This window comes from Sorex fumeus, unplaced genomic scaffold (genome assembly GCF_029834395.1).
Source record: "Sorex fumeus unplaced genomic scaffold, SorFum_2.1 ptg000051l, whole genome shotgun sequence".
Taxonomy (NCBI): Eukaryota; Metazoa; Chordata; class Mammalia; order Eulipotyphla; family Soricidae; genus Sorex; species Sorex fumeus.
Window position 1 is genome coordinate 40,861,156 of NW_026606108.1, and position 23,452 is coordinate 40,884,607.

A 23,452-nucleotide genomic window follows, 5' to 3' on the forward strand; every position below is an offset into this window, starting at 1 on the left:
CGGCTGGACGTTCCTGTGTAAGCGACGGGGGCTCGGGCCATGGGTGGCTGCACAGATACGCCGTGGGGGGTTGCAGGGAGGTGTGCGGGGGAGATGAATGGGAATGGGGGCGGGGGGAGGCAGATGATTGTGCGTGCGTGAGGGTTTTGTGTCTTTGCCCAGCGGGCGAATGACTGGCAGTTGTGGCTGCGTCGGCGGCGCACGATCCCTTTGTCCAAGTGAAACGGTGTGCGATGGACAGGTTGTGCTTGTGGAGCTCAGTGCGGTGGTGGGTGATGGGCGCGCGAGTCCGTTATGGGGGAGGGGTCCGATGCGTGCATGTGTGTGCGTGTGCCCGCCCGCGCACGCGCGCTGCTGTCTCTGCCGCGGTTCTTAGCACCAGTCTCTGGGCAGAAGTGGAGATTCCGGCGCGGGGGCGGGGCGGGCGCAGGGAGGAGGGGGCAGTGGAAGTTTTCCGCGTTCCCTGCCCTTCCTTCCGGGCTAGAATTACCACCCTTGAGCAACCCCCCCGACCCTCCCTCCCACACACACACCAGGGCGTCCCGGGAGGAGGGCACATTCTCCCCTGCCACCTCGCTGACTGGGGTCTTGGGGAGCCCCGCAGAAATAGGGTGGGGCCGGGAGTTGAGGGGATGCGGAGGCGATGCTCCAAGGCTGCGACTTGTGGAGCGAAGCAAAATGGTGTTGTCGTCGGCGGCCTTCGGGGGGGTTGGGGGGTGAGGGGGACGGAAAAGGAAAGCAGGAAATGAGATCGCCCGCAGCTCGCCCCCCCCCCCCCCCCCCCCGCTTCGTGCTTTTCCATCCACCCGCGCGGATCTCCCCACCCCGCCGGCCTCGTCTTAGCATTACGGGCTTCTGAGATTGTTCCTGCGGAGAAGGGGCAGGGGCAAGTCGTGATGGCCGAGAGTGGTGGCAGGACTGAAACACAGACCACCCCCCCCCCCACACACACACACAGCCACACCCCAGGGGGTTTCAGGTTATCCGAGTCTGGACTCCTAGCTGAACCCAGGTCACGTGTTCTGCCAGCTCAAGAAGTCTGTTGCCATGGAAACCAAGGCTCCCAACTAAGCATCACGGGCGCCTTCCTTGCGTGGGTGGCAGAGCGCCGTGCGTGGTTCCAGGCATGGAAGCGGGGTTCTGTTTCTGAAAGCCAGGCTGCAGAGGGCGGGGGGCCTAGGCCTGGGTTCTATTCCAGGCACGACAGTAGACTGGCAGGGCTCTGAGCAGCTGCGGCTGGCCCCCTAATTGGCATGTGTGTCTATAAAGCTCAGCCAAACAGGAGGCCCGGGAAGGGTGGGGGTGGGGGACCGCGAAGTGGGGGGCGGAAGGATGAGGCAAGCAACCCACCCCCACGCCCCTCCACTCTCCAGTCATACTGTGAAGGCAGCTGTCCAGGCTCCAGGGCTATTTACAAGGTTTTTATTTCTAGTTTCCAACGGGCTTGCGGTCCTTTCCAGCCCCCTCCGTTTTGGGTCTTTGTGCCGCTGTCCCGTTCTCCAGCAGGGCTCTGAGCCTCAAGCATCTGGGGCATGACCTCTGGCTTCTGACCTCTGTGGGCAGGCTCAGGTTTCTGCCCGCCCCAGTGTCCCTCTAGTCTGGAATGTGATCTGTGGCCCCCAAAGAGGATGGGGCTGGGCGAACAGGAGTCAGACGAGTACCTGAGGCCCACAGGTTATCAGGAAGCTGGCTGACTGGAGTATGGAGCAAGACCTGAATTCAAGAAAAGGGTTCCATGCCAGGAGGGAGCAATGTGGAGCTGAAGCCCAGCTCCCTGCCCCCCTGCCTCCCCCTCCCTTCCCTCGTGGAAGGCAATTGCCCCCAGAAGCCACCCTGCTCCAACCATCCCCAGCCCTGGGCACAGGCAGTGTTTGCAGGAGTGGCTCCACTTTCTGTTTCCTTGTTTTTTTTTTTGTTTTTTTTTTTTGTTTCCTTGTTTTTTTTGGCCGGATCTGACCATGCTCTGGGCTGCTCCCAGCCTGGTACTGAGGGGACCATGTGGTGCTAAGACCCCAGACCTCACATGCAAAGTCCCAGTCCTCTGAACCATCTCCCTGCCCACAACTGGCACAGTGTTTTGAAATGATGTTTTGGTTACCAGTGGCCGATGGAGGGAGGAGTGGGAGTATGTTTTGTTTAGCTTTGTGGTATGAGGGACCGAATCCAGGGCCTCACATGAGACACAACCAGTCCTAACAACTCTGATAGTGTGACAGTGACAAGTGACAGGCGGCCCGGAGTAGAGAGGTGAGACTGAGGGGAAGCCCGAACACAGTAGAAACACCTCTGGGGTCCATAAAGAAGGTGCAGAAATTCAAAAGAGCGAGGCACCACTGTTTTGACGCTTTATTAAGAGTTGGAAATGACCCAACAAACTGGAGGTGATGATAAACCCAGAAGCCCAAGAGACAAGGGAAATAAGTTTACATTTTATCTTTGTTTTTTTAATAAATGCATTTTAGTAAAAGTAGATTAAAAAAGGAAGGGTCAAAGTCCCATGAGATAGCAGGAGGGGACCCAGAGAAGCAGCAGTCCCCATTGCTACACAGTCTTCCTGGGAAGAGCTCTGAGGAGCCGCACTGACTCCTGCACAGGCTCCAGCCACTGGACCCCTCCTGCCCCTGCTCCCCCGCTGCAAGGGTCCTAACTCCCCTCTGCGGAAGCAGCACGCCCAGGCCTCAGGTGCCAGCCCCTCTCCCTCGCTGAGGTGGGATGCAAGAGGGAGGCCAGCTGTCACCTTGAGCCAGGGCACCTGAGGGTCCTGGAGCTGGCGCCACTGAGCAGTCTGGCCTGCCCAATGCTTGCAGGAAGCAAAGGGGGGCACAAAGGACTGGGGCTATGTGTGTGTGTGTTGTGTATGTGTGTATGTGTGTGTGGGGACACTCCCTGTGCCCACCCACCGTTCCCCCAAGTGTTCAATTAGCATTTGCACATTTGGCTTGATAAATATATTACATTTATAAAAACCAGTCTCTGAGCCCCTGCTGCTCTGGGGCTGGGGGGTGTCAGCTTCCCCAGAGGAGAGCTCCTTCCTACCCAGCGCTGGGTGCTGGGAGACTGTGCCAGCCTCAGGGGCTGCTTCAGGAGTGAGGCCTGTGGGGAGGGAATCCAGGACAGACATGAAAGCCTTGACATTATGGAGGGGGAAAGGGCAAGGGAAAGGGAAAATTACTTTAAAAAAAAAATCTCATACAAAAATAGATCCATTTGCAAAACAATTTCTCAGCCAGGAGGCTCCACCTCCCATTTCCTTGGAGACAAGGGTGAGGTGTTGGAAGGTCACGATCCAGCCCAGACTCCAGAAAAAATGCACCAGTGCTCCGGGAGGCAAGAGGAGGGCCCAGGCCTTAGGAGCCAGAGGCTGGTGCAGCAGTGCCAGGGGCTGAGGGCACGAGACTGGCAGCAGGCTTGGGGCTCCCTGCCTTGCCTGCCTGCCCACAGGCCCAAGCCCAGGCCTCCACAGAACTGGTGAAGGGTCCAGATCCTTGTTTTTTTTTTTTTTGAGGCATTGCCCAGAAAGATGGGGGTAAGGGTGGGATCTGCTCCCCTTCCTTAGAAGCAGCTCCCCCATGCCACGCTACTAGTAATAAATAAGAGCCAGGGGAGGGCAGAGCAGAGCAGAGCAGAGGTGACAGGCAATGGGAGGAGAGGGGGGTAAGTCCGCGGGCTCACAAGCCCCATGCTGTTGTCAGAGCAGGAGACACCACAGAAGAAAAGCACAAACCCAGCAAGACGAACAGGGGCAAGCCCAGCGGAGAGGCAGGGGCTGGGAAAGCAGGCGGGGCTCCTCGGAGACGAGGCCTGATAGTAACGGAGGAGACTCTTGGGGTTAAGGCAGCAAACACGAGCCTGCTTTGGTAATACAACAGCCAGGGCCGGACTCCCTGCATTGCCCTTTCCTCCTAGCCTCCTGGCAGCGGAAGCTGTGTGTGATGGACAGGGAGTAGCAGGTCAGGGGAAAGATGGGGGCAGCCCCCTGAGGAATGTCTCCATGACCCGTTAGGCACATGCTGCAGGGCAGGGCTATCAGGAGCTTCCAGGCTGCAGGACCCAGCTAGCTTGCTCGGCCGACCAGCTCCTTGCTTTCCTCCAGGATTGTGGGGATTCCCTCCCCGCTCCTGGACACCTTGGAGGGGACGGAGGTCATGGCGTCATCCTTGGTCAGCTCCGAGGCCAGCAGTGACGTGACTGCACACCCAGCTTTCCTGTTGGCTGCAAAAGAGAAGACGTGAGTGATCTTGCCCATAACAAAGCTTGGTTTTGAAATCCTTTCAAGCTGGCCGCAGCCTTCACCCGGAAGCCATGCAAATGTGGCATGAGAGGTCTTTATTTTGGAGGAAGAAAGGCAGGAGACAAGTGAAATTTACCAGCATTCTTCAAGCCTGTCACATCTGCGGGCTACCACCTCTCCTGCCCTCCAGTCCACAGACCGGCAGATAGAAGGTGGCACCAGAGGCTTCCAACCCTCCCACACCCATGGACCAGAGCCAGTCCGTGGACGGTTGGTTGGAAACCTGAGGTTCAAGGGATGGTTAGGAAATAAAAGAGAATGTCAGCAGGCAAGACAGCAAGCCCTGCCCTTGCTCCCCTGTATGAAAATAGTAGAGTGTGGAGCCGGTGAGATAGTACAGTGAGGCAGGCACTGGCCTAGCATGAAGCTGACCCATGCTTGATCCCCGGCACCGCACAGGGTCCTCCGAGCGCCACCAAGAATGATCTTTGAGCGCAGCTGGAGATGACCCAGCACCACCCCCTACAGATACCAAAAAGTTGTTGACTTTGAAAAATAAAAAAGGGAGAATTTGGATACTGCTAGACAAAGTGATAGCTATGGATGAAATACTCCACATCAGATTTCTCATCAGGGCTGCTCTAAGGGCTCGAGCTTAATAGATTCTATTATTTTTGTATTCTTGGAGTTCCCAGGAAACTTCTAGACCCCAAACACTTCCTCAGCTCTGCAAAGGATTGTCCCAAGTGGAAGAAGGCCTTTAGCAAGCTGGGGGAAGTGGGGGGGGGGGGGGGGGGGTCGGGGATGGGGGAAGGCTCCAGGGGCGGAGGAGGCTGCGAAAAAGCAGCAATAGACCACACACAGTCATCACACGCCTGCCACACACCCACCCGCGTCCTGCTCCCCAGAGCCCCACATGCCTGGCTCTTCCCTGCCTCAAGGGTAGCAGCTGTGACACGAATGCCAAGAGCACTGAATATGCCCCTCAGAGAGGTATGAAAAGCATGTCGGGGAAGCGGGGAGGGGGCAGGAGAAGCCTCTACAAATGAATTCCAGCCCCATGGCCTCAGGACTGAGAGGCTCTAGTTGTCATCCCAGATAGGAAGAGAGGCACCAGTCAGATCAGGTCCTATGAGAATGTGCATCCCCCAAACCCAAATAGGGTGCCCCAGTCCCCTCAGCAAGAAGGTGGTTTTGGCACCAGGTCTGTCTCCTGTGGGCCTGGCAGTAGCAGAGACCCACAGTGCCCAGAAGCTGCCTGCCTGGAGGGAAGAGGCCAGACACCAAGGCCACATGTGCCGACTCCATGTCCATACATGCCTTAGCACGCAAGTTCACGAAGGGTGCATGAACAGGCGCAGGAAAGGGAGTGCAGAGAGTGACTGCTCAGGGGGATGGTGTTTCTTCTTTGGGTGATGGTAATGTTCTGGAACTATTTCTGAGCATAGTTGCACAACCTCAGGGCTATACTAAAAGCAAACAAACAAACAAACAGCTGTCTAGTATAAAAGGGTGAATTTTAGACATGTGAATTTATCTCAACTCAGAAAGACTTTCCTGGGGCCAGAGTGATAAAACTGGGTGTAGTGCATTTGCCTTGCATGCCGCTGACCTGGGTTTGATCCCCAGCATCCCATATAATCCTCCGAGCACTACCAGGAGTTAATTCCTGAGTGCAGAGCCAGAAGTAACCCCTGTACATTGTCGGGTATGACCCAAAAAAATAAATGAAAAATATCTTCCAGGAACATGGGGAAGCTGTATGGGGAAAGCAGGTTCGAGGCCATTGGGAAACAGGGAGCAGGAAGCCTTGAGCCCCTAAATGAAGACTGTGCGCCAGGAGGCACGGAGCTGGGTGGGAAGGAAGAGGGCCAGAGAAGCCAGCGGACACAGCACCCCGAGCATCTTGGCTTTTCTGAAACCTGCAAAAAGCTTTAGGTAAGTCAGAAGCCAAAACAGGGTTAGAGAGCCACAATGTCACAGGGGCTGTGAGTCTCGGCAGACCCGACCCACACCCCTGCGGGACGGCAGAGGCGACCCGGGCAGCAGGGCGCAGCCGCATGCCCACAGGTTACCCATCCACAGGTCTCAGCCGCTGCCGCTGCCACTGCCGCCTCCTCCTCCTCCTCCTCCTGCTCCTCCACCCAGGTGAACAGGGGGTTGTCTAACAAGAGGAGAGAATGGTGACCGAGAGAGACTGGGGGTGGGCGATCCACAGGGGACACTCGCCCCCATCCCCGTAGCCAGTTTTTAAGCAGAGCCCTAGACATTCTGTTTCCTCTCTATTGGCGCCTCCCTTCTTGCGCCTGGAACGGCAGTGGCCTGGCTGCACTTTCCTGTTCTTTGAGTTCAATCCCTAATACAACTGTGGGAGGAGAGGGAAGGGGGATGGGGGATAAAGGGAAGAAAGGGGGAAGGGCAGGAGAGGAGGGTGCTGTAACAACCCAAGGGCAGAGTAACTGGGGGACCCTGGAGGACACTTTCTGTGTGCTCACGTATGGGAAGCAGAATAGAAGGACCACTGTGGTTTTGTCTGTTTTTCTGGAAAGGAATGGGAGGCCACATACATTAGTCTGGGAGTCTCTGCTCTAAACTAGAAAGATACCAAGTGGACCGAATATAAGCCATGTTTCTAGATTTTTCTTGATTTAAAAAGCTTCTGAGGTATAACAGATTTAATAAAAAATAGGAGTGCATGGAAGGTTACTGTTTTCCCTTTAAGCCGGAAAGTAGAGATACCAGCGATGGATAGTTTGTGGTCAAAGGTAAGAAAGAGAAATGAGAAAATTTCTGTTTGGAATTGGCCTTAGAATCCAGGAACCTGGGATTCTGCTTTGTTTTTAGCAGTACAATTACACTGGAAAGTGTGAATAATCTTGGAAAACTGAATCCCCCAAACCCCCGCCCCTCCTAATTTGGGTCTCCTCATTTAGATCATTCAAAAAGAAGTTAGAGGAGACTGGAGTGATAGTACAGTGGGTAGGACACTTGCCTTGTATGAAGCTGACCGGGTTGGATCCCTGCCACCCCATGTAATCCCACAAACACTGCTAAGAGTAATTCCTAAATGCAGAGCCAGGAGTGAGTCCTGAGCATCGCTGGGTGTGGCCCCGGAAACCAAACCCCAAACAAACAAAAAGCAGTCAAAGAAACAGATTCATGCTCTAAACAGGCTCAGGGAGGAATAAGGGCGCAGCCAGCCCTGCAGACCACAGAGAAAAGGGAACAACTTTGAGACAATGGTCAGAGATCTCTGAGGCCAGAAGCCTGGAAGTTAAGAGTGGCCTCAGTTAAGAACACCAGCAAAACTAAACATGAGATACCAGGAGAGAGGAGCTAGAGAAGGTTAATGATTTGGAAAAGACATAAACCACAGGCTCGACACCACAACCATAGAGGAAGTACTCTGGTTAATAAGCTTCCTCAGGGAAGAGGAAACTAGGACAGATGGGCTGGTCATTATCCTCTTAAACTCATTATTATCCCAAAACTTCCCTAATTAGAGTTCTTGCCCTATTTTCACAAATATGGAGGAAGACTACATGGGGGTATTAAAAAAAAGCAATTTGTGGGGGGCTGGGGAGCATACCTGGCAGTGCTCAGGGGACCCCTAGAGATTTAAGCCGGGGTGGGTGACACGTAAGGCTAGTGCCTTAACTCTGTACCATCTCTCTGCCCCTAAGAATTATTTTTAACCTTTTCTAGACAGTGGGTCATCAGAAAGTCTCCTGGAAGCAATCTCACGTCAGGGTTCCTGGCTGGGAGGTATCGCTGTATCACTGTCATCCCACTGATCATTGAATTACTCGAGCGGGCGCCAGTAACGTCTCTGTTCCTCCCAGCCCTGAGATTTTAGCAGCTTCTTCTTACTCGTCTTTTCCCAACGATTGGAGGCTCTTTCAGGATCAGGGGAATGAGACCTATTATCGTTACTGTATTTGGCATATCAAATATGCCACGGGGATTTTGCCAGGCTCTGCCTATGTGGGTGGGATACTCTCGGCAGCTTGCAGGGCTTTCCAAGAGGCTTACATGGGTAGGAAGTGTCTTATAATGTGTCAAGTGGCCATCTGGAAAGCGGCCTGGAGCGTGGCGGTGGTTGGCCAGTGGAGGTCGGCTGCCGGGGCTGGGTCCCTTGGGGTGGGAAGGGCTCTCACCCGCCCCACAGCCTGGCATGGAGTCAGGCTGGGAGGCAAGGAGTAAAATTTCTGGCCTACACAGAAAGGTCTCAGTTACCTCCTGCCCAGTCACGCACACTTAATGAAGGGCCCTAGACCTGGATTTACCAAAGCAGGCAGGAGTTCTGACACTCTCATCAGCCAGGCAAGCTCCAAGCTGGGTCCCACTTCCTCAGAGCTCAAAGGAAGCTCCACGCAGGCAGCAGAGGACTTTTGAGTCTTTCCCCACTCGGAGGTTCTGTCAGTGGAGATGGAACTGACAGGGACATCGGGAAGTGACAGAGGAAAGGAAAAGGGGAAGAGAGACAAGGTTCTTTCTTCCCTGACAGATCGTAGCATGCTGACGGGCCTGTGTCTCAGAGGCCACAATTGAGACCCGGAGCTGGAGTTGAGTCATGAAGTCACAAGCTGACTCAATCATTAGCCTGAACTAGAGGCTAGAATACAATTGCGTGAATTCTTCCCTTTGACACTCGAGCCTTTGTTCCCTCACACCCCACAGATCCCAGCACTTTACACATCTGTCTGAATGAACCAGCCCTGATAGTGACTCTCCTCTTCGCGGCACTCAATGGGTCTTTGTACACTGGCACTCCCGCAGGTCTCCAGAGACCGGATGATTTCAGATTCCTTTAAAATCTAGGGAAAAGGCCAGTGCCTTTGAATAGGGACAGCTGTCTCTCCGGGACTGAGAAGGGCTGTGAGGCAGGGGCGCCTGATAGTGCCTCTCTCTTCTGGCTCAGAGCGATGCGCCAGAAGGGACAGTCGGAAACAGCCAAGAGAGGGTGGGCAGCTAAGGGCAGCAGCAGCCCGGGGACATCCACGGCCACCAGAGCCTGAGAGTGTGAGAATGGGCTTCTGGGTCCAACCTTTTTCTTTTCTGCTCATCTTAATCCTATTGTTGCTGCATGAAAAAATATTAAAGCTGGAAAGGACCCTAGAGACTATTCTAGTCCAACTCTCATGAAGAAATGAAATCCCAGAAACATTAAGTGATTTACTAAGGTAACAGACAGCATCTGTTAGCAGTATATTTCAATTTGTGTCTTTAAGACAAATTGTTTTTCTTTTTGTTTTCGGGCCACACCTAACTGTACTCTAGGCTTACTCCTGGTTCGGTGCTCAGGGATCCCTCCTGGCCATCCATATGTGGGGCCATATGCAGTGCCGGGAACCGAACTTGGCAAGGCCTGATGTCCTGTACTATCTCTCCTGTCCAACTTTGAGTCTTTTGATCTGTACCTATGTTTCACACTCTACTTTTTTTTTTCTCTCTTTTTGGGTCATACCCAGTGATGCTCAGGGGTTACTCCTGGCTCTTCACTCAGGAATTACTCCTGGCTGTGTTTGGGAGACCATATGGGATGCTGGGGATTGAACCTGGGTCAGCCACATGAAAGGCAAACGCCCTACCTGCTGTACAATCACTCTGGCCCTCACACACTGCTTTGATGCCGAGCCTTTATACAAGGAGATATCACTGTAGATACCATGAATGTGCCAAGGCCTAAGCGTTTACCAGAGTAAGAGTAAAGGTCTCCTGTTCGAGCTTCTCGCGGGTATGTGCAGGTGGGTTACGTAAACCTAGATCTCAGACAGGTAAAAATGACAGGATGGAGTCAACTTTGAAAACTGGAGCTCTCCTGCTCATCATCTCTGGCCCCGTATCTTCTAGCGCCCGCCTCATATTGCTGCACACACTAGAACAGAAGTGTTCCTGTCTCGTGGCCCAAAGGTGAGGTTGAAATACTCGCTTCCTCCACCCGGGAATCCTTACTCAGGAAGAAGCGGAGAGAGGGGCTTCCCCGGTCAGAAGGAAGCGATTCGTGTCTGCCTCCTTCCTATTGTGTCTGTGCACGGGAAGCAGCTGGGGTTTTAGTGGCGTTCCGCAGGAAGAGGCTTACAAGGGAAGCGCCAGTATCTAAAGCAGGGTGACACTTTGGTTGACAGGGCAGAGGAAAACAGTGAGCTCCGTGTATTTTTGTTTGGCAAGAACTGCTCAGAGAGAACATGGCCTTACATGGTAGACAGGAAACAGAGCTGTGGGGACCTTGAAGGGCAACTGTGGGAGACCGAACCCTGCAGCCACGTCGGGAAGGCTCCCGCCACCACAGCCACCTCTACACCCCCAAGGAGACCACTCAAAGGGGGTCAGTAAATAGCTCAGAGCTATAACGAGGGCTCTTCTCTTTAGGGAAAGGTCTGAGGTAATACACAGAAGCCTCAGAACGGAACTTCCCCCTGGTAGGGAGAGTCTGGCCGGAAGCAGGCAGCCGGTCTTCACAGAAACCTGCCAATTCTTTCTCTTATAATAACCTCGCAGTGAAGCTCACCTCAAACACACCGACAGAAGGCACCTGCCAGGAGACAGAGCTTTGACTCCCTAGGAGGGAAACCTGTTCTGATGCCTTTTCTCTAATTCCCACCTTCAACTTAGAGAAAAGAACCTTTCAGTGATGAGTGCAAGGAGCCTTCACTGGAACAGCAGCGCAGACGCAGCACCTAGGAGGCGGCCGGGGCTAAACCATCCTTGAGATTTCTCTCAGTCCTGTAGCTGTCATCAAAGGAAACCGATCTACTGATTCTTCCCTATACTAATGCTTGGCTCAACTGTCCTCTTAGACCCATAATTTTTTTGTTTTGTTTTAGAGTCATACCTGGTGATGGTCAGGGGTTACTCCTGGCTCCTGGCGCTGCTTGGGGGGAACATATGAGATGCTGGGGAGTGATCCCAGGTCAGCTACATGCAAGGCAAGCACTCTACTGGCTATATTATTGCTCGGGCCCCATTAGCTGAACTTTTTAAGACTCAACAGAATCCACTTAATATTTTTGAAGATTGCAGTGGAGGTTTAGGGAAGAGGGGCAGGACTGGGAGAAAGGCAAGTGCAGTGGCGGCAAACTGCATCCAAGAGGAAAGTGGGTCTCAGACTCACTTCTATGGAGATGCTCCCCTACAGTCTACCATGACGTACTCCTGACTCTGAGTTTAGGGCTCACAACTGGTGCGGTCTGCGGGACTGAACAGGAGGCTGGAGGTCAAATCTGGGTAAAGCTGCGTGCAAGGCCAGCGACTTAATTCTGCCTCTTCAGTCCCCAGATCTTATACTTTTTATTCCTTGACATCACTTTTGCTTGTGAAGAATAAAGATTCATCACTTTTCCCTTGGTATTTCCTTTGTACTTTCTAGATCTCACGTTAAAGTTTGTAGTGAGGTTGCTTTCTATTTGTATACTTAATGGGGGGAGGTGGAAAGATCACCAACGGGAACTGTTGCCTCCCTCAATCCTGCGCTTCCAGGCAGCACATGGAAGACAAAGGCCTAAACGATCCACTGGAGATGCGGGGCCCACAGAAGGGGAGCTGTAAGCCCTGAGCCCAAGACAAGCGGGGCCAGAAGCAGAGGTCTCCCCCTCCCCCAACCCCCAGGGTGGGCTCCACTTGCTGACTTACCCTGGCGAGGCCCCCTCTTCCGTCGGAACGCCGCCCCTGACTGCAGGGCTTCCAGAAGACTGTCCATTACGCCTGTTTCATCACCCTCTGTCAGGAACAAAGATACAGATGTAAGCACTTCAGACATGCCACACACCTGTGCTGGGGCCCACACAAAGTGCTTGACTTGGCTTCTTCGTGCCCAGGGGGTGGGGGTGGGGGCGCTTACAGAGATGGAGGAATCATGCCACACAGTCCGTGTTTATTTAAAATGCCTGTTCAAAATGGTTAAAACAAAAGGGTTTACTGAGAACCTTGGGATAACAAACATGCTGGGGACCCTCCTCTCGGAGGATCAGAGAACGGTCCGACTCCGTGACCAGAGGTATGAATATATATTTTGGAAATTCATATGGAACTCTATCACTCTTTATCCTGAAGAGCTTCACCCTGGCTGACATAAACATGCTGTGGAGGTATGAGGTTTAGGTTTGAGGAAGGCTGGGGGAAGGTGAGAACACTGCAGACATTTCACTTTAATACTGCCCCCAGTGGCTGCATCTTCCCAAAGCCAGCTCAGAACTGTAAAGGAGCCTTCTGGGTGGAAGAGAAAGAGTTAAAGCAGAATCCTTATTGCAGCCTGGCTCTGTTTCCATGGCAACAGTTCTGGGTGGTGAAATCTGAAACTGTGAAATCCCAAGGAGTGGAAGGGGCCCCCCAAGACCAGGCTGGGCTCGCTGTTCCAGGCGCCACCTGCTGGTGGCCCATTGCCTTGCAGCTGACCTACATTCCAACCTCATTTGCTGGCCCTGGGGAGGCAGACAGGGCAAGGCCCACTGCGCCACCTGATGACGAGGCAGGGCCCACATCCCAAATGCCCTCTCAGCATCCTAGATACTTCTGGGAATAAACCCTAGGGGTTTGGGGAGGATGGGAGAGGTGGAGAAGACTTAGTGCAGGCACCAAGAGCATTATCAGAACAAAGCTTGTGGCTTACAACTGGGATAAGCGCAGAGGAACTGCTTCCCAGAAAAGGGGTTTTAGAAAGCAGAAACGGAGGCAAGTCCTGCTCCTTCAGGTCCTTGCCATGACCATGACAGGAAAAGTTCCCAGGAGCAAAAGGCATGAAGAGCAGCTCTTGCCTCTTGTGCTCAGCAAAGAATTCTGTGTTACCACACACTGTAGCCCTGAGAAGCTCCCCAGCCTTCCCTCCCCCGGACAGCCTACAGCCCCCCCCCCCCCCCCCCCCCAGTTCAAGAAGGGTGGCATGGGCTCCATGCCGCAAGCAACTGCATGCTGGATTTCCGTTGCCTGTATATACAACAGCCAGAGGGGGCTGGGAACCAGCAGCAGGAAAACAGCAGAGACAGGAAGCAGAGGGCGAATAATTGAGGCCATATGTTTCAACAAAGACATGCTTCTGGTAGCAGGATGGAGATTCTGCTAAAGAAAGAGGGTGGCCAGCATCCCAGCGCCCTTTCCAGAAGTTCAATCCTTTTATAATCCGATACGTATGTACAACTGAAGCGCTGGGGACAGCGCATGTAGTAAAATAAGCACACACAAAAAAAGCAAGCCACCATTTAGAGACGGGAGCAGGACTGGGAAAACAGTTTCGGGAAAAGGAACAAAAGATTAAGTAGTGGGTATGAAAACAGGCCTGGCAGAAGGAAAGAGTACACGTTGCTCCAACACTAAAATCACTGGGGAGATGAGACACAGAACAGGAAGCAGCAAAGGCGAGAAAATGGAGAGTGGGAAGTTGGAATGTGCATGAAACTGTGCTGGGGGCCGAGCCCAGCATCGGGCTGTTGGAGGTAGCAGGCAGCCAGCAACCAATTGCCAGGCGCTGAGTTCAGACCCGGGCTGTCCCCTCTGGAAAGCGGAGACAGAAGAGTCTTCCAAAGCCTCCAGCGCATGCCGTCCAGCCTGCGCGTCTTACCCGCATTCATGTCGATGAGCTGCTCTCTCTTCTGTTGCTTCTCTAGCCGTTCCTTCTCGGCCTTCTCCTTGGCCAGTTTGGCTCGACGCAACTTCTCCTCTGTCTCCCGCCTCTTCTGGTTTTCCTTGACTGCTTGCTGGAAGGGGCAACAGCGAGTGCGTGAGTAGAAAGGAACTCACATGCCGGCCCGCACAAGCCCAGTGGACGGCAAGACCCATCCACAAAAGATCGGGTCAGTAGGTGTCTCTTACCACAAACATGTTCTTGAAGTTGTGCAGATCCATGAAGAACTCTTCCACCGACACCTTCTTGGGGTCAAAGAGGAAGTACTCGCCCAGCTCCTTGTACAGAGTCTCCATGTTCAAGTGCATCATCTGCAGCTTGTCATACTGCTCCCTGGCGTCCTTCACAAAGCTGTGCAGCTGCGGAGTAAAGGACCAAGACCAAGAAGCAGACCCACTCTCCCGGGCTGGAGGAAGACAAGCTTCACACCAGAACACACAAAGGACCTTCAGCCTAGTAATGCTCATGATAGTGCAAGTCAGAAGCAACTGAACAGTCCAAACGAGGAAATTCGTAAGCCTTAAGTCATGGCACATCTACAGAGCAGAAACCGGCAATTTAGGGGACATCCTGCATATATTGCTATGAAAGCAAAGCTAAGACAATGTGATTAATGTCTTAAGTCACCAGAAAGAGATCCAGAGGCAGAGGTTACCTTGGGGAGGGGAGGCAGAAGGGAGAACATGTGAAGAGCAGTGATGGGGCAGAGGGCACGGGATCAATGGTGAATAGGAATTTAGTTACTCTGCTTTTCAGTAATTTGGTTGGTTTGCTCCCTTGCTACAAAAATGTGAATGTATTTGGTTAAAGGAAGCCTTTTTAAAGAAGGAAAATTGTGTCTGACCAGATCAGTCTTGCTGTCCAGCCATGGAAAGTTCTCCTTCCCCATCTCAAAGGGCGAATTCTTGTTTTAAGAAAGGATATAGTCATTTTTTCAACAAACTTGTCTTTCTCATCTGTGGCAGGTGGGAACTTCTCAATATCACGCTCCACATCGGAAATCTGTTTCTTCATCTGATCTAGATTCTTCTGCAGGTTTTCAGCAGAGACTAAAGAAAATACAAAATTGATTGCAAGAACTTAAGGTTCTTCTGCCCTTCCGTGTATAACTTCATGCAAATATCTAGTGCTTTGTTATTTTAGTGCTCTTTAACATCTTTTCAGTAAAACTATAAATTACTGGATGATTGAATCTCCAGCCCCCACAAGCTGTACAGAGGTATTAAGAAGGGACGGGAAGGGCTGGAGAGATAGCACAGCGGGTAGGGCGTTTGCCTTGCACGCGGCCGACCCGGGTTCGATTCCCAGCATCCCATATGGTCCCCTAAGCACCACCAGGAGTAACTTCTGAGTGCAGAGCCAGGAGTAACCCCTGTGCATCGCCAGGTGTGACCCAAAAAAGCAAAAAAAAAAAAAAAAAAAAAAGGGATGGGAAGCTTCACTTAGTAAGAATCTATACAATCCCCCTGGGATCTCAGTCTCATTTATTATAGTGAACAGGGCTTAGGAGGAAGCAGACATACGCAGAAACACAGAGACCAGGCAGAAGAGACAGACTGTGTGCTGTCTTTTTCTTTTTTTGTTTTTGGGCTATATCCGGTTGTGTTCAGGACTTACTCCTGACTCTGCTCAAGAATCAGTCCTGGAAGACTCAAGGGGAACAAGTAGGGTGCCAGGGATTGAAACTGGGTCAGGTGGAAGGCAAGCACCCTGCCCTGTACTATCATCTCTCTAGCCGGAATGCTTTTTGTTGTCTAGTTCTAGGATCGAAAGGACTAACTTTCATTGATTGAGTCCATACTTTTGTTTGTTTTATGGGGCACAACCAGTGGTGCTCAGGGGCTACTCCCGCTTAGTTCTCGGGGGGTACCATGAGATGCCCAGGATGGAACCCAGGCCTCCAGCATGAAAAGCACACACACAAGTCCTTGGGGTTATCTCCCCAGCCCAGTCTCTGCTTTCTGAATGAAAAAAACTGTTGATCCAAGCCCAGTGGGTCTAGGGAAAGAAAGAGCTCTCCACACTTCTATACACGAGACCCTCATGCTTGCAAATCCTCCCCTAGGGCTTGGACTGCACGTCCACATCTCTCCCAATTCCACGGAAAGCAGTCTGATGTGAAAACGATCTAAGACTCTAAACTTTTGTTTCTATCGCCCGCAGAGATTTTTTTCTTTTTTGGGGGGGTGGTCGGGATGTTGGAATCATCTTCTGGCTTCACCCCCAAGCCGTCCTACCTCGGCTGGCTTTCTCCACGTGGGCAAGCTCGTCTGGGAACTTGAGGACATTGGGGTGCTCAGTCTCACATAACTCCGCAAGGAAGTGAAGCAGTGTCATCTTCTGATCCGTGGACTTGGTGTCTCGGAGCTTGGGCAGAGAGAGGCAAGCGTCAGTTCCTGGAAGCCTTGACCCTCACAAGGGACATGGAACCCTGAGAGGCCAGCGGTTCTCCCAACTGCTGCCCTGCTCTTAGCCCAGCTCACCTTGCACAGAAAGCTGATGTTGAAGCCGAAAGCACCGGCGTTCCGGGAGCCGGCATTCATATAGTTGCCCACGAGCAGGATGATCTCCAGGAGGCTGGAGAAGTTCTCGCTCTTGCGCAGTTCCTCACACGCAGCAGTCACAGAGACGATCTCGGGCTTGATATTCTCCACCTGCTCGCCGAACTGGAGCTTGAAAAGGATGGCATTGAGACGAGGCCGCAGGCAGGGCACGGTGCCCATCTGGAAGGGGAGACGAACATTCCGTCACAACGGAGCCAGAAGCAGGGCCAAGACAAGTGCCAAAGCCACTAGGGGAAACTGAGTCCCAGAGCAGGGAGAGGGGAGGGTGAGAATAGGAGGCTCCAACCAGACAAAGGCGGGGAGCCTGGGGGCCCCTCTCACAGGCCGCACTCACCACCACTCCAAACTGCTCCGACTCGGCCAGATCGTCGTATTCGTCCTTCAGTTCTGAGAGCATTTTTAACTGGTCTGGCTCCGGCATCTGCTTGATGAGGTTCTGGAACAGAGAAGGCACCATTTCACTTAGAGAGGACGAGCCCACAATTGGAGGCAAACAGCTCTTTGGCTCTCCTGTCAGTGCTCGCTGCCTGCCCCAGGATCACGGGGCTGGGGATGGAGACAGCAAGGAAGACAATGGGACTGAGACACAGATGAGAAACAGCCTGACACCCCCCCCCCCACCCGAGGGGGAAGTGTACCCGAAGCCAGCACACTTCAGGGACAGCGGGAGATGGGGCCAGCAGACAGGGGGCTCCTTACCTGGATCATGGACTCAGTGAGTACAGCCTCATTCACCTCCAGGATGACGTTCTTAATCTCTTGGTAGGGCATGCGGAAGGAGCCCAGGAAGATTGCTGCAGAAAAAGAAATACAAGGAGACATGTTTGGGGCGAGAGACGCAGAACAGTGGGGAGGGGCCAGCCTTGCAAGCGGCCGACCCAGGTTTAATCCCTGGCACTGCATATGGTTGCTCGAGTACTGCTGGTGGGGCCCCTGAGTGCAGAGCCAGAAGTCAGCCTGGGTACCACTGGGTGTGGCCCAAAAGCAGAAAAAGAAAATTGAAAACAAACTTCTCTCTCTCTCTCTCTCTCTCTCTCTCTCTCTCTCTCTCTCTCTCATCCCCTCTTTTGTAAATTCACATGTATATTTTAAATATTAAAATCACTGTATATGTGTTTAACAGCCAGTATTTTCTTTTTTTTCTTTCTTTCTTTTTTTGGGGACCCTTACAAAGCTGTGTATGATTAGGTTTCAGTCATATAGTATTCTAACACCCATCCCTCCACCAGTGTACATTTCCCAGCATAAGTGTCCCCAAAGTGCCCTCCCAACACCCCCCAAACTCCCAATGCCCCCCACTCCACTCCCCACCTCCTAGGTGCTTTTCTTCTCTCTCTCTGTCTCTCTCTGTCTCTCTCTCTGTCTCTCTCTCTCTCTCATTTTGCAGCTTTCTCTCTTATGCATGTTCACATTTAAGTTATAAATTTGGGGAGCCCTCCGAAGCACTGCTCAAGGGGCCAAGGGGTCACTCCTTGTGATACTTGACCAACAAGGCTGGCTGGTTCAAAGCTTGGGCCCCGAGATGCACTGCTTGTGCCCAGTATTGGCACTTGGAGGCTAATCCCAGCTGTGTTCAGGGCTCACGAGTTGCTAAGCAACTCCCTTAAGCCACCTACTTGCAAATTCTTGCAAAAAGCACAGGTAAGAACGACCAGGGGCCATGGGAGAGCTCGGCATTGGAGCGGACATCTGCTCCCACATATGGCTTTAGCTCAGAAGTGCTCAACTGCTTGTAGTTCCCAAACTGTGGTTATCTCAGAAGATGACCTCCTGGGTCTCACAGTGAAGGATGCTTCTCCAGCTGTAATCAACCAGCCCTCACCTTTCATTTAACTGTGCTGAAGCAGAAATCTTCTCTGACTGACCTCTAGAATGTGCTGTCTGGCGGACATCACTGCCCCTTTCTTAGTGAATGTCACAGCACTACTCAATCTGACCTACTACCATACTTTCCGATCCCAATCCAACATATGGTGCATGAGGAGAGGTACTGTCTTATTCAGTTTCATCTTTCCAGCACGTAAGAGGCACTTAAATTTAATTGTTGAGGATCTGGGTTCAATCCCTAGTAACCCAAACACAAGAATAATTGTTGAACCAGTAAACTGAAACTCCTAGTCTATCCTATCTTAAATGAATCTCCATTCTCTTCCTAAATTATTTCCCTACAGATTATCACTAAAGTGGAAATAGCAATGTATCCCATAGTCTTGCATCGATTTCGAAAATAATAATTACTTATGTTTTATGTTCCTGAGACAGTCTTAAGGAAAGGAACTACCTTACATTCCTTTAGTCCCTGCTTCATAAAGGAATTTACCCTCAGACCCTACTAATTAACAATTGTTGTCAACAATCAAAAATCGTGTAACTAAGAATAATGTTAGGACTTACTGCTCTCAATATCACATTATCACTGATTTTACTTATCAGCTTGTGTGATATTGGCTAACTCATATCATTTGACCTTTGATTTTCTCATCTGGAAATATGGGGATAACAGTCACACTGAAAGACTGTAAATGGACTTATGTGGTTTAAAAAAAAAAAAAATATATATATATATATATATATATTGGGTTTTGGGTCATGCCCGGCAATGCTCAGGGGTTACTCCTGGCTCTGCACTCAGGCATCACTCCTGGCAGTGTTTGGGGGACCATATGGGATACCAGGGATCACATCTGAGTTGGCCACAAGCAAGGCAAGTGCCCTACCTCCTACCTACTGTACTATCTCTCCGACCCTTTAGTTTTGTTCTGAAGTCACAGTCAGCAATGTTCAGGAGTGAAGCATGACTCAGTGCTTAGGGACACTCCCAGTTTGTATGGTTACCATGTGGTTTTCAGGGACAGGATGGGGGCCCCTGCAATGCAAAGAACGCCCTTTGAGGGGGCTGGAGCAATAGCACAGCGGGTTGGGCGTTTGCCTGACACACGGCTGACCCGAGTTCAGTTCCCAGCATCCCATATGGTCCCCTGAGCACCACCAGGGGTAATCCCTGAGTGCAGAGCCAGGAGTAATTCCTGTGCATCGCCAGGTGTGACCCAAAAAGCAAAAAAAAAAAAAAAAAAAATGCCCTTTGAGCCATGTCTCCAATCTCCTGAGAAAGCATATATATGTGTGTGTAATTACTTATTATATATCATTTATAATATATTATATATTTATTATTTTAATACACATAAAGCACTGTAGCACTGTCCTTCTGTTCATCCATTTGCTCAAGCGGGCACAAGTAACGTCTTCATTGTGAGACTTGTTATTACTGCTTTTGGCATCTCGAATATATCATGGGTAGCTTGCCAGGCTTTGCCATGTAGGCAGAATAATTTTGGTAGCATGCCAGGCTCTCTGAGAGGGGCGGAGGATTCGAACCCGGGTCGGCCACATGCAAGACAAATGCCCTACCCGCTATGCTATTGCTCTGGCCCAGCTTTCAAATACACATATTTCTAATCATACCAAATATGCCATGTTAGGGTTTTTTTTTTTTTTTGCGTTTTTGGTTTTGGTTGTTGGGCCACACTGAGTCGTGCTCATGGGTCACTCCTGGTTCTGCACCCAAGAATCACTCCTGTGGAGCTTATGGGAGGCCGGGGACGGTCCCCAGAGAAGCAGGCCCCCTACCCTCTGTACAATATGGAAGTTGCAGGCCCCAGACCATAATAACCTAATTTAAAAGGTGTCTGTTAAAGGGGCCAGCAGGGGATGAGAGCAGGGGCAGGAAGGGGGCCTGGCACACGGGTGGGGAGAAGCAATTCTGGTGGCAGGACTGTGATGAAACACGGCAGGTCAAAACCTAGCGAGGAGTGACTCTGTAACTCACGATATTTTCATAAAGTAAAATTTTGGGGGAAAAAAGAAGTAGAAAAACAGGAATGAGAGTGCATGCCAACATGCGTGACACCTATGTGAAATGTGTCAGGAATGGGGAGTCAGGTACTGTGGGCGTCGCTCAGAGAGACCTCTCAGCGACAGGAGAGTCCCGGGAGAGGAGAGGCCGAGAGAGGCAGCGAGGGTCAGCACACTCCCAACGGCCCCAGCACCAAGCACCGCCCAGAAATGGAAGCCAGTGCCTTCACTCCTGAGACCCCCAGAGCAAGAACTCAGCCTCTGGGATGGTCCTGACCACTGAACATGGTGAGTCTCAAGGTTCCATTTCTTTTCTTTTTATTTCAAAAAAAATTACACATAAGTAATTATTTATTAATTTATTACTTATTATAGAAATAATAAGGTCTTTATATTTATTTATGCATACTCTCACCTTTGGAAAACATGCCTAGGATGTGCTTAGCAGAGCCTACAACCTGATTACGTCTATATTACTCAGCATAAAACAGAGATTAATATAAAAATGAATAGAAAAATCAAAGAGTCATCCAGATCATCAAATAAGTATGATCTGTACCAACTATAGAGAGGATCTTATTTGAAATTTTGCCCAAAATTAATATCATGACTCCAGGAAGGAAGTTTAGCAGAGCCTTCTCAGAGTCACTGATTCTGCTCTACAGTGCACAGGCTTTACATTATTCATAACCACAAAGTGATTTTAGATTTAATTGAAGTCAAGCCAGTGCCTGCATTTAAATAAAAGTGAGAAAGAAGAATATGTATAATGTATAATGGATAGAACATTTGTGGTAGGTTTATTTTTTTCCCCTTTTTTGTTTTTGGACCATACCCGGCTGTGCTCAGTTCAGATGTGTGGTAGGGACTGGACCCCAGCCAGTCTCATGCTAGGTTAGCACCTTACCTGCTAGATTAGCTCGTCAATCCCTGTGGTAGATTCTATGTGGTACTATGTGGTAATTATTTGTTACAGAAATAATAAGGGTTTTAAATTAAAACATTTGAGACTTAAATCCCCGACCTGTCTCTTACTAGGTATGTGACTAGACAAAATTCCTTGCAGTCTTAGCTTCTATTTCCTCAGATTTATCAGAATTATGCTCTTCACACTTCAAATAGATCATAGAGTTACTCACATAGATTCTGGGATGTCTTTGAATCCAGCACCTTTAATTCTTTCACTTTTTTCTTTTGCACAGATTTCTTTTCTTCTCCGTCTTCCTGATCCTTCTTGGCTAGCAAGGAAAAGATTAGAAAAATCTGGTTAAGAACCAACCACTTTTGTTCCTTACTGAATTACGGTTCCAGCTTCCCAGCCAAAATGGCACCTTACTTCCTATTTACACATAATATTCTTTCTCTTATGTTCCTTCAAGGCTAACTTCCTCTTTGACCATTCCACCTGCTCTCACAGACATATCCACTTCACTGATAATAAGTATCCTGCTTTCATGCCTTTAAATTGCTGAAATAATGCCTTTAAATTGCTGAAATAATGCCTTTAAATTGCTGAAATAATGAATAATAATGAAAACATGGAGTAGAACCATGTAGACAAAATACAATTATATTTAAAAACTGGGAGGTTAAAGAGATTATATTAAAGTAAAGTTTCTATGCTTCACTCAAATTGGTAAAACACTGATAGAATAACTTAGATACGTTCCGATCTAGAACACTGTCTATGCGAACAACATAAAAGTGATATTCTCAGCCATTATATACAAATTTTAAAAAAAAGTTGTTCAAAATTGTTCAAGATCAGAGCAAGCACGAGACCGAGCTCAGTCATGGGGCAGCCCGCACGTGCTCCGTGTCACCTGGCAGCTCTGCCTTTTGCACCTGGCATGTGGGCAAGCACCAAAATTAAAGGGTGTAATTTCAGGAAAACACTGGAACTAAATACATGTGCTAGCAGCACAGATGCATGTGTGAGCACCACAACTCCAGTGTCTGATCCCTGTCAAGCACTACAACCAGAATGGGAGCACCACACCTCGAGTGAGATAGTGGAGAGCACATGTGCAAGCCCAGCCGGAGAGACCATCCCTGGTAAGCGCCACAATACAGCTTCTCACTCAGCAAGTACCAAGAGAACCAGCAAGAAGGGCTGGGGTGCACCCTTTGCAAGCAGGAGCCTGCTGTCACTCCCTGACACCACCCGAGTCCCCAATCACCTGGTAGGGAGAGACCCCAAGTGTTACCAGGCTTGTCCTCCTCCTGCACCACATGTTTAAAGAAACCACAGGAAAATAACAAAAGAGAAACAGAAAATAATACAAATGGTAGACTGAAGTCCTAACAATAATCACACAAACACACACACATACCAACTTTTTTTTGCAGTTCCAAAGATGAAAGCCATAGTCACTGAGCCTTTCAATTATAAATGGTTTAAATATACCAATTAACAGTGAATAAAGAATGGTTGTAAGGTCACTGTCACTGTCCTCCTGTTGTTCATTGATTTGCTCGAGCGAGCCCAGTAACATCTCCATTGTGACACTAGTTACTGTGTTTGGCATATCGAATACGTCATGGGGAGCCTTGCCAGGCTTTGCCATGCGGGCAAGATACTCTCGGTAGTTTGCCGGGCTCTCAGAGAAGGGCGGAGGAATCGAACTTAGGTCAGCCATGTCAGCCGCATGCACAGCAAATGCCCAACCCACTGTGCTATCGCTTCAGCCGGGTTGTGAGGTAAGTGCCTGAAATTAAGCTTTAATTGTTGAGACCTGATTCAAACATATCCATCTCGAAGAAACATATTGACAAACACATGGCTAGGTCAAGAGCCAGGCTGCCCCACCCAGAAAGCAGTGGCAGGACACCGTCCTTACAATGTGAGACCACTAATTTGATCCGAGACACCAGACCACATCACTGAGTGGGTTGTGCACACATGCAACCAAACATGAGCGACAGCATAACCAAGTGTGTGAACTGTGTTGCTGAAACGGGAAGGAAAAGGAAGGGGAGGGACTAAACCCTGGGGCCAGAGAGAAAGTACTGCGGGTAGGATTCTTGCCTTGCACACAGTTGACCTGGGTTCAATCTCTGGCACTCCATATGGTCCCCTGAGCCTGCCAGGAGTGATCCCTAAGCACAGAGCCAGGAGTAAGCCCCGAGCATTGCCATGTCTAACCCCAAAAGAAGAAAAAACAAACAAAAACCCCACAAGAAAAC

At 50.6% G+C, this 23,452-nt stretch overlaps 2 protein-coding genes across 2 annotated transcripts; both read right to left on the reverse strand.

Annotated features, from left to right (window-relative positions):
- Window positions 1-2,331: 2,331 nt before the first annotated feature.
- On the reverse strand, window positions 2,332-14,532 carry LOC130033087 (protein diaphanous homolog 1-like). Its single transcript, XM_056124783.1, has 5 exons — window positions 14,503-14,532; window positions 14,036-14,206; window positions 13,785-13,920; window positions 11,864-11,950; window positions 2,332-4,212 (listed from the first exon to the last, which is right to left on the reverse strand). Exons 1-5 carry the CDS (start codon window positions 14,530-14,532, stop codon window positions 4,055-4,057), a joined length of 582 nt encoding a protein of 193 aa, XP_055980758.1. The 3' UTR covers window positions 2,332-4,054.
- A 119-nt stretch (window positions 14,533-14,651) lies between these two features.
- On the reverse strand, window positions 14,652-21,500 carry LOC130032933 (protein diaphanous homolog 1-like). Its single transcript, XM_056124609.1, has 6 exons — window positions 21,406-21,500; window positions 17,111-17,205; window positions 16,746-16,847; window positions 16,331-16,570; window positions 16,085-16,214; window positions 14,652-14,896 (listed from the first exon to the last, which is right to left on the reverse strand). The coding sequence occupies exons 2-6, from the start codon at window positions 17,180-17,182 to the stop codon at window positions 14,667-14,669; spliced, it is 774 nt and encodes a 257-aa protein (XP_055980584.1). The 5' UTR covers window positions 17,183-17,205; window positions 21,406-21,500; the 3' UTR covers window positions 14,652-14,666.
- Window positions 21,501-23,452: the final 1,952 nt, after the last annotated feature.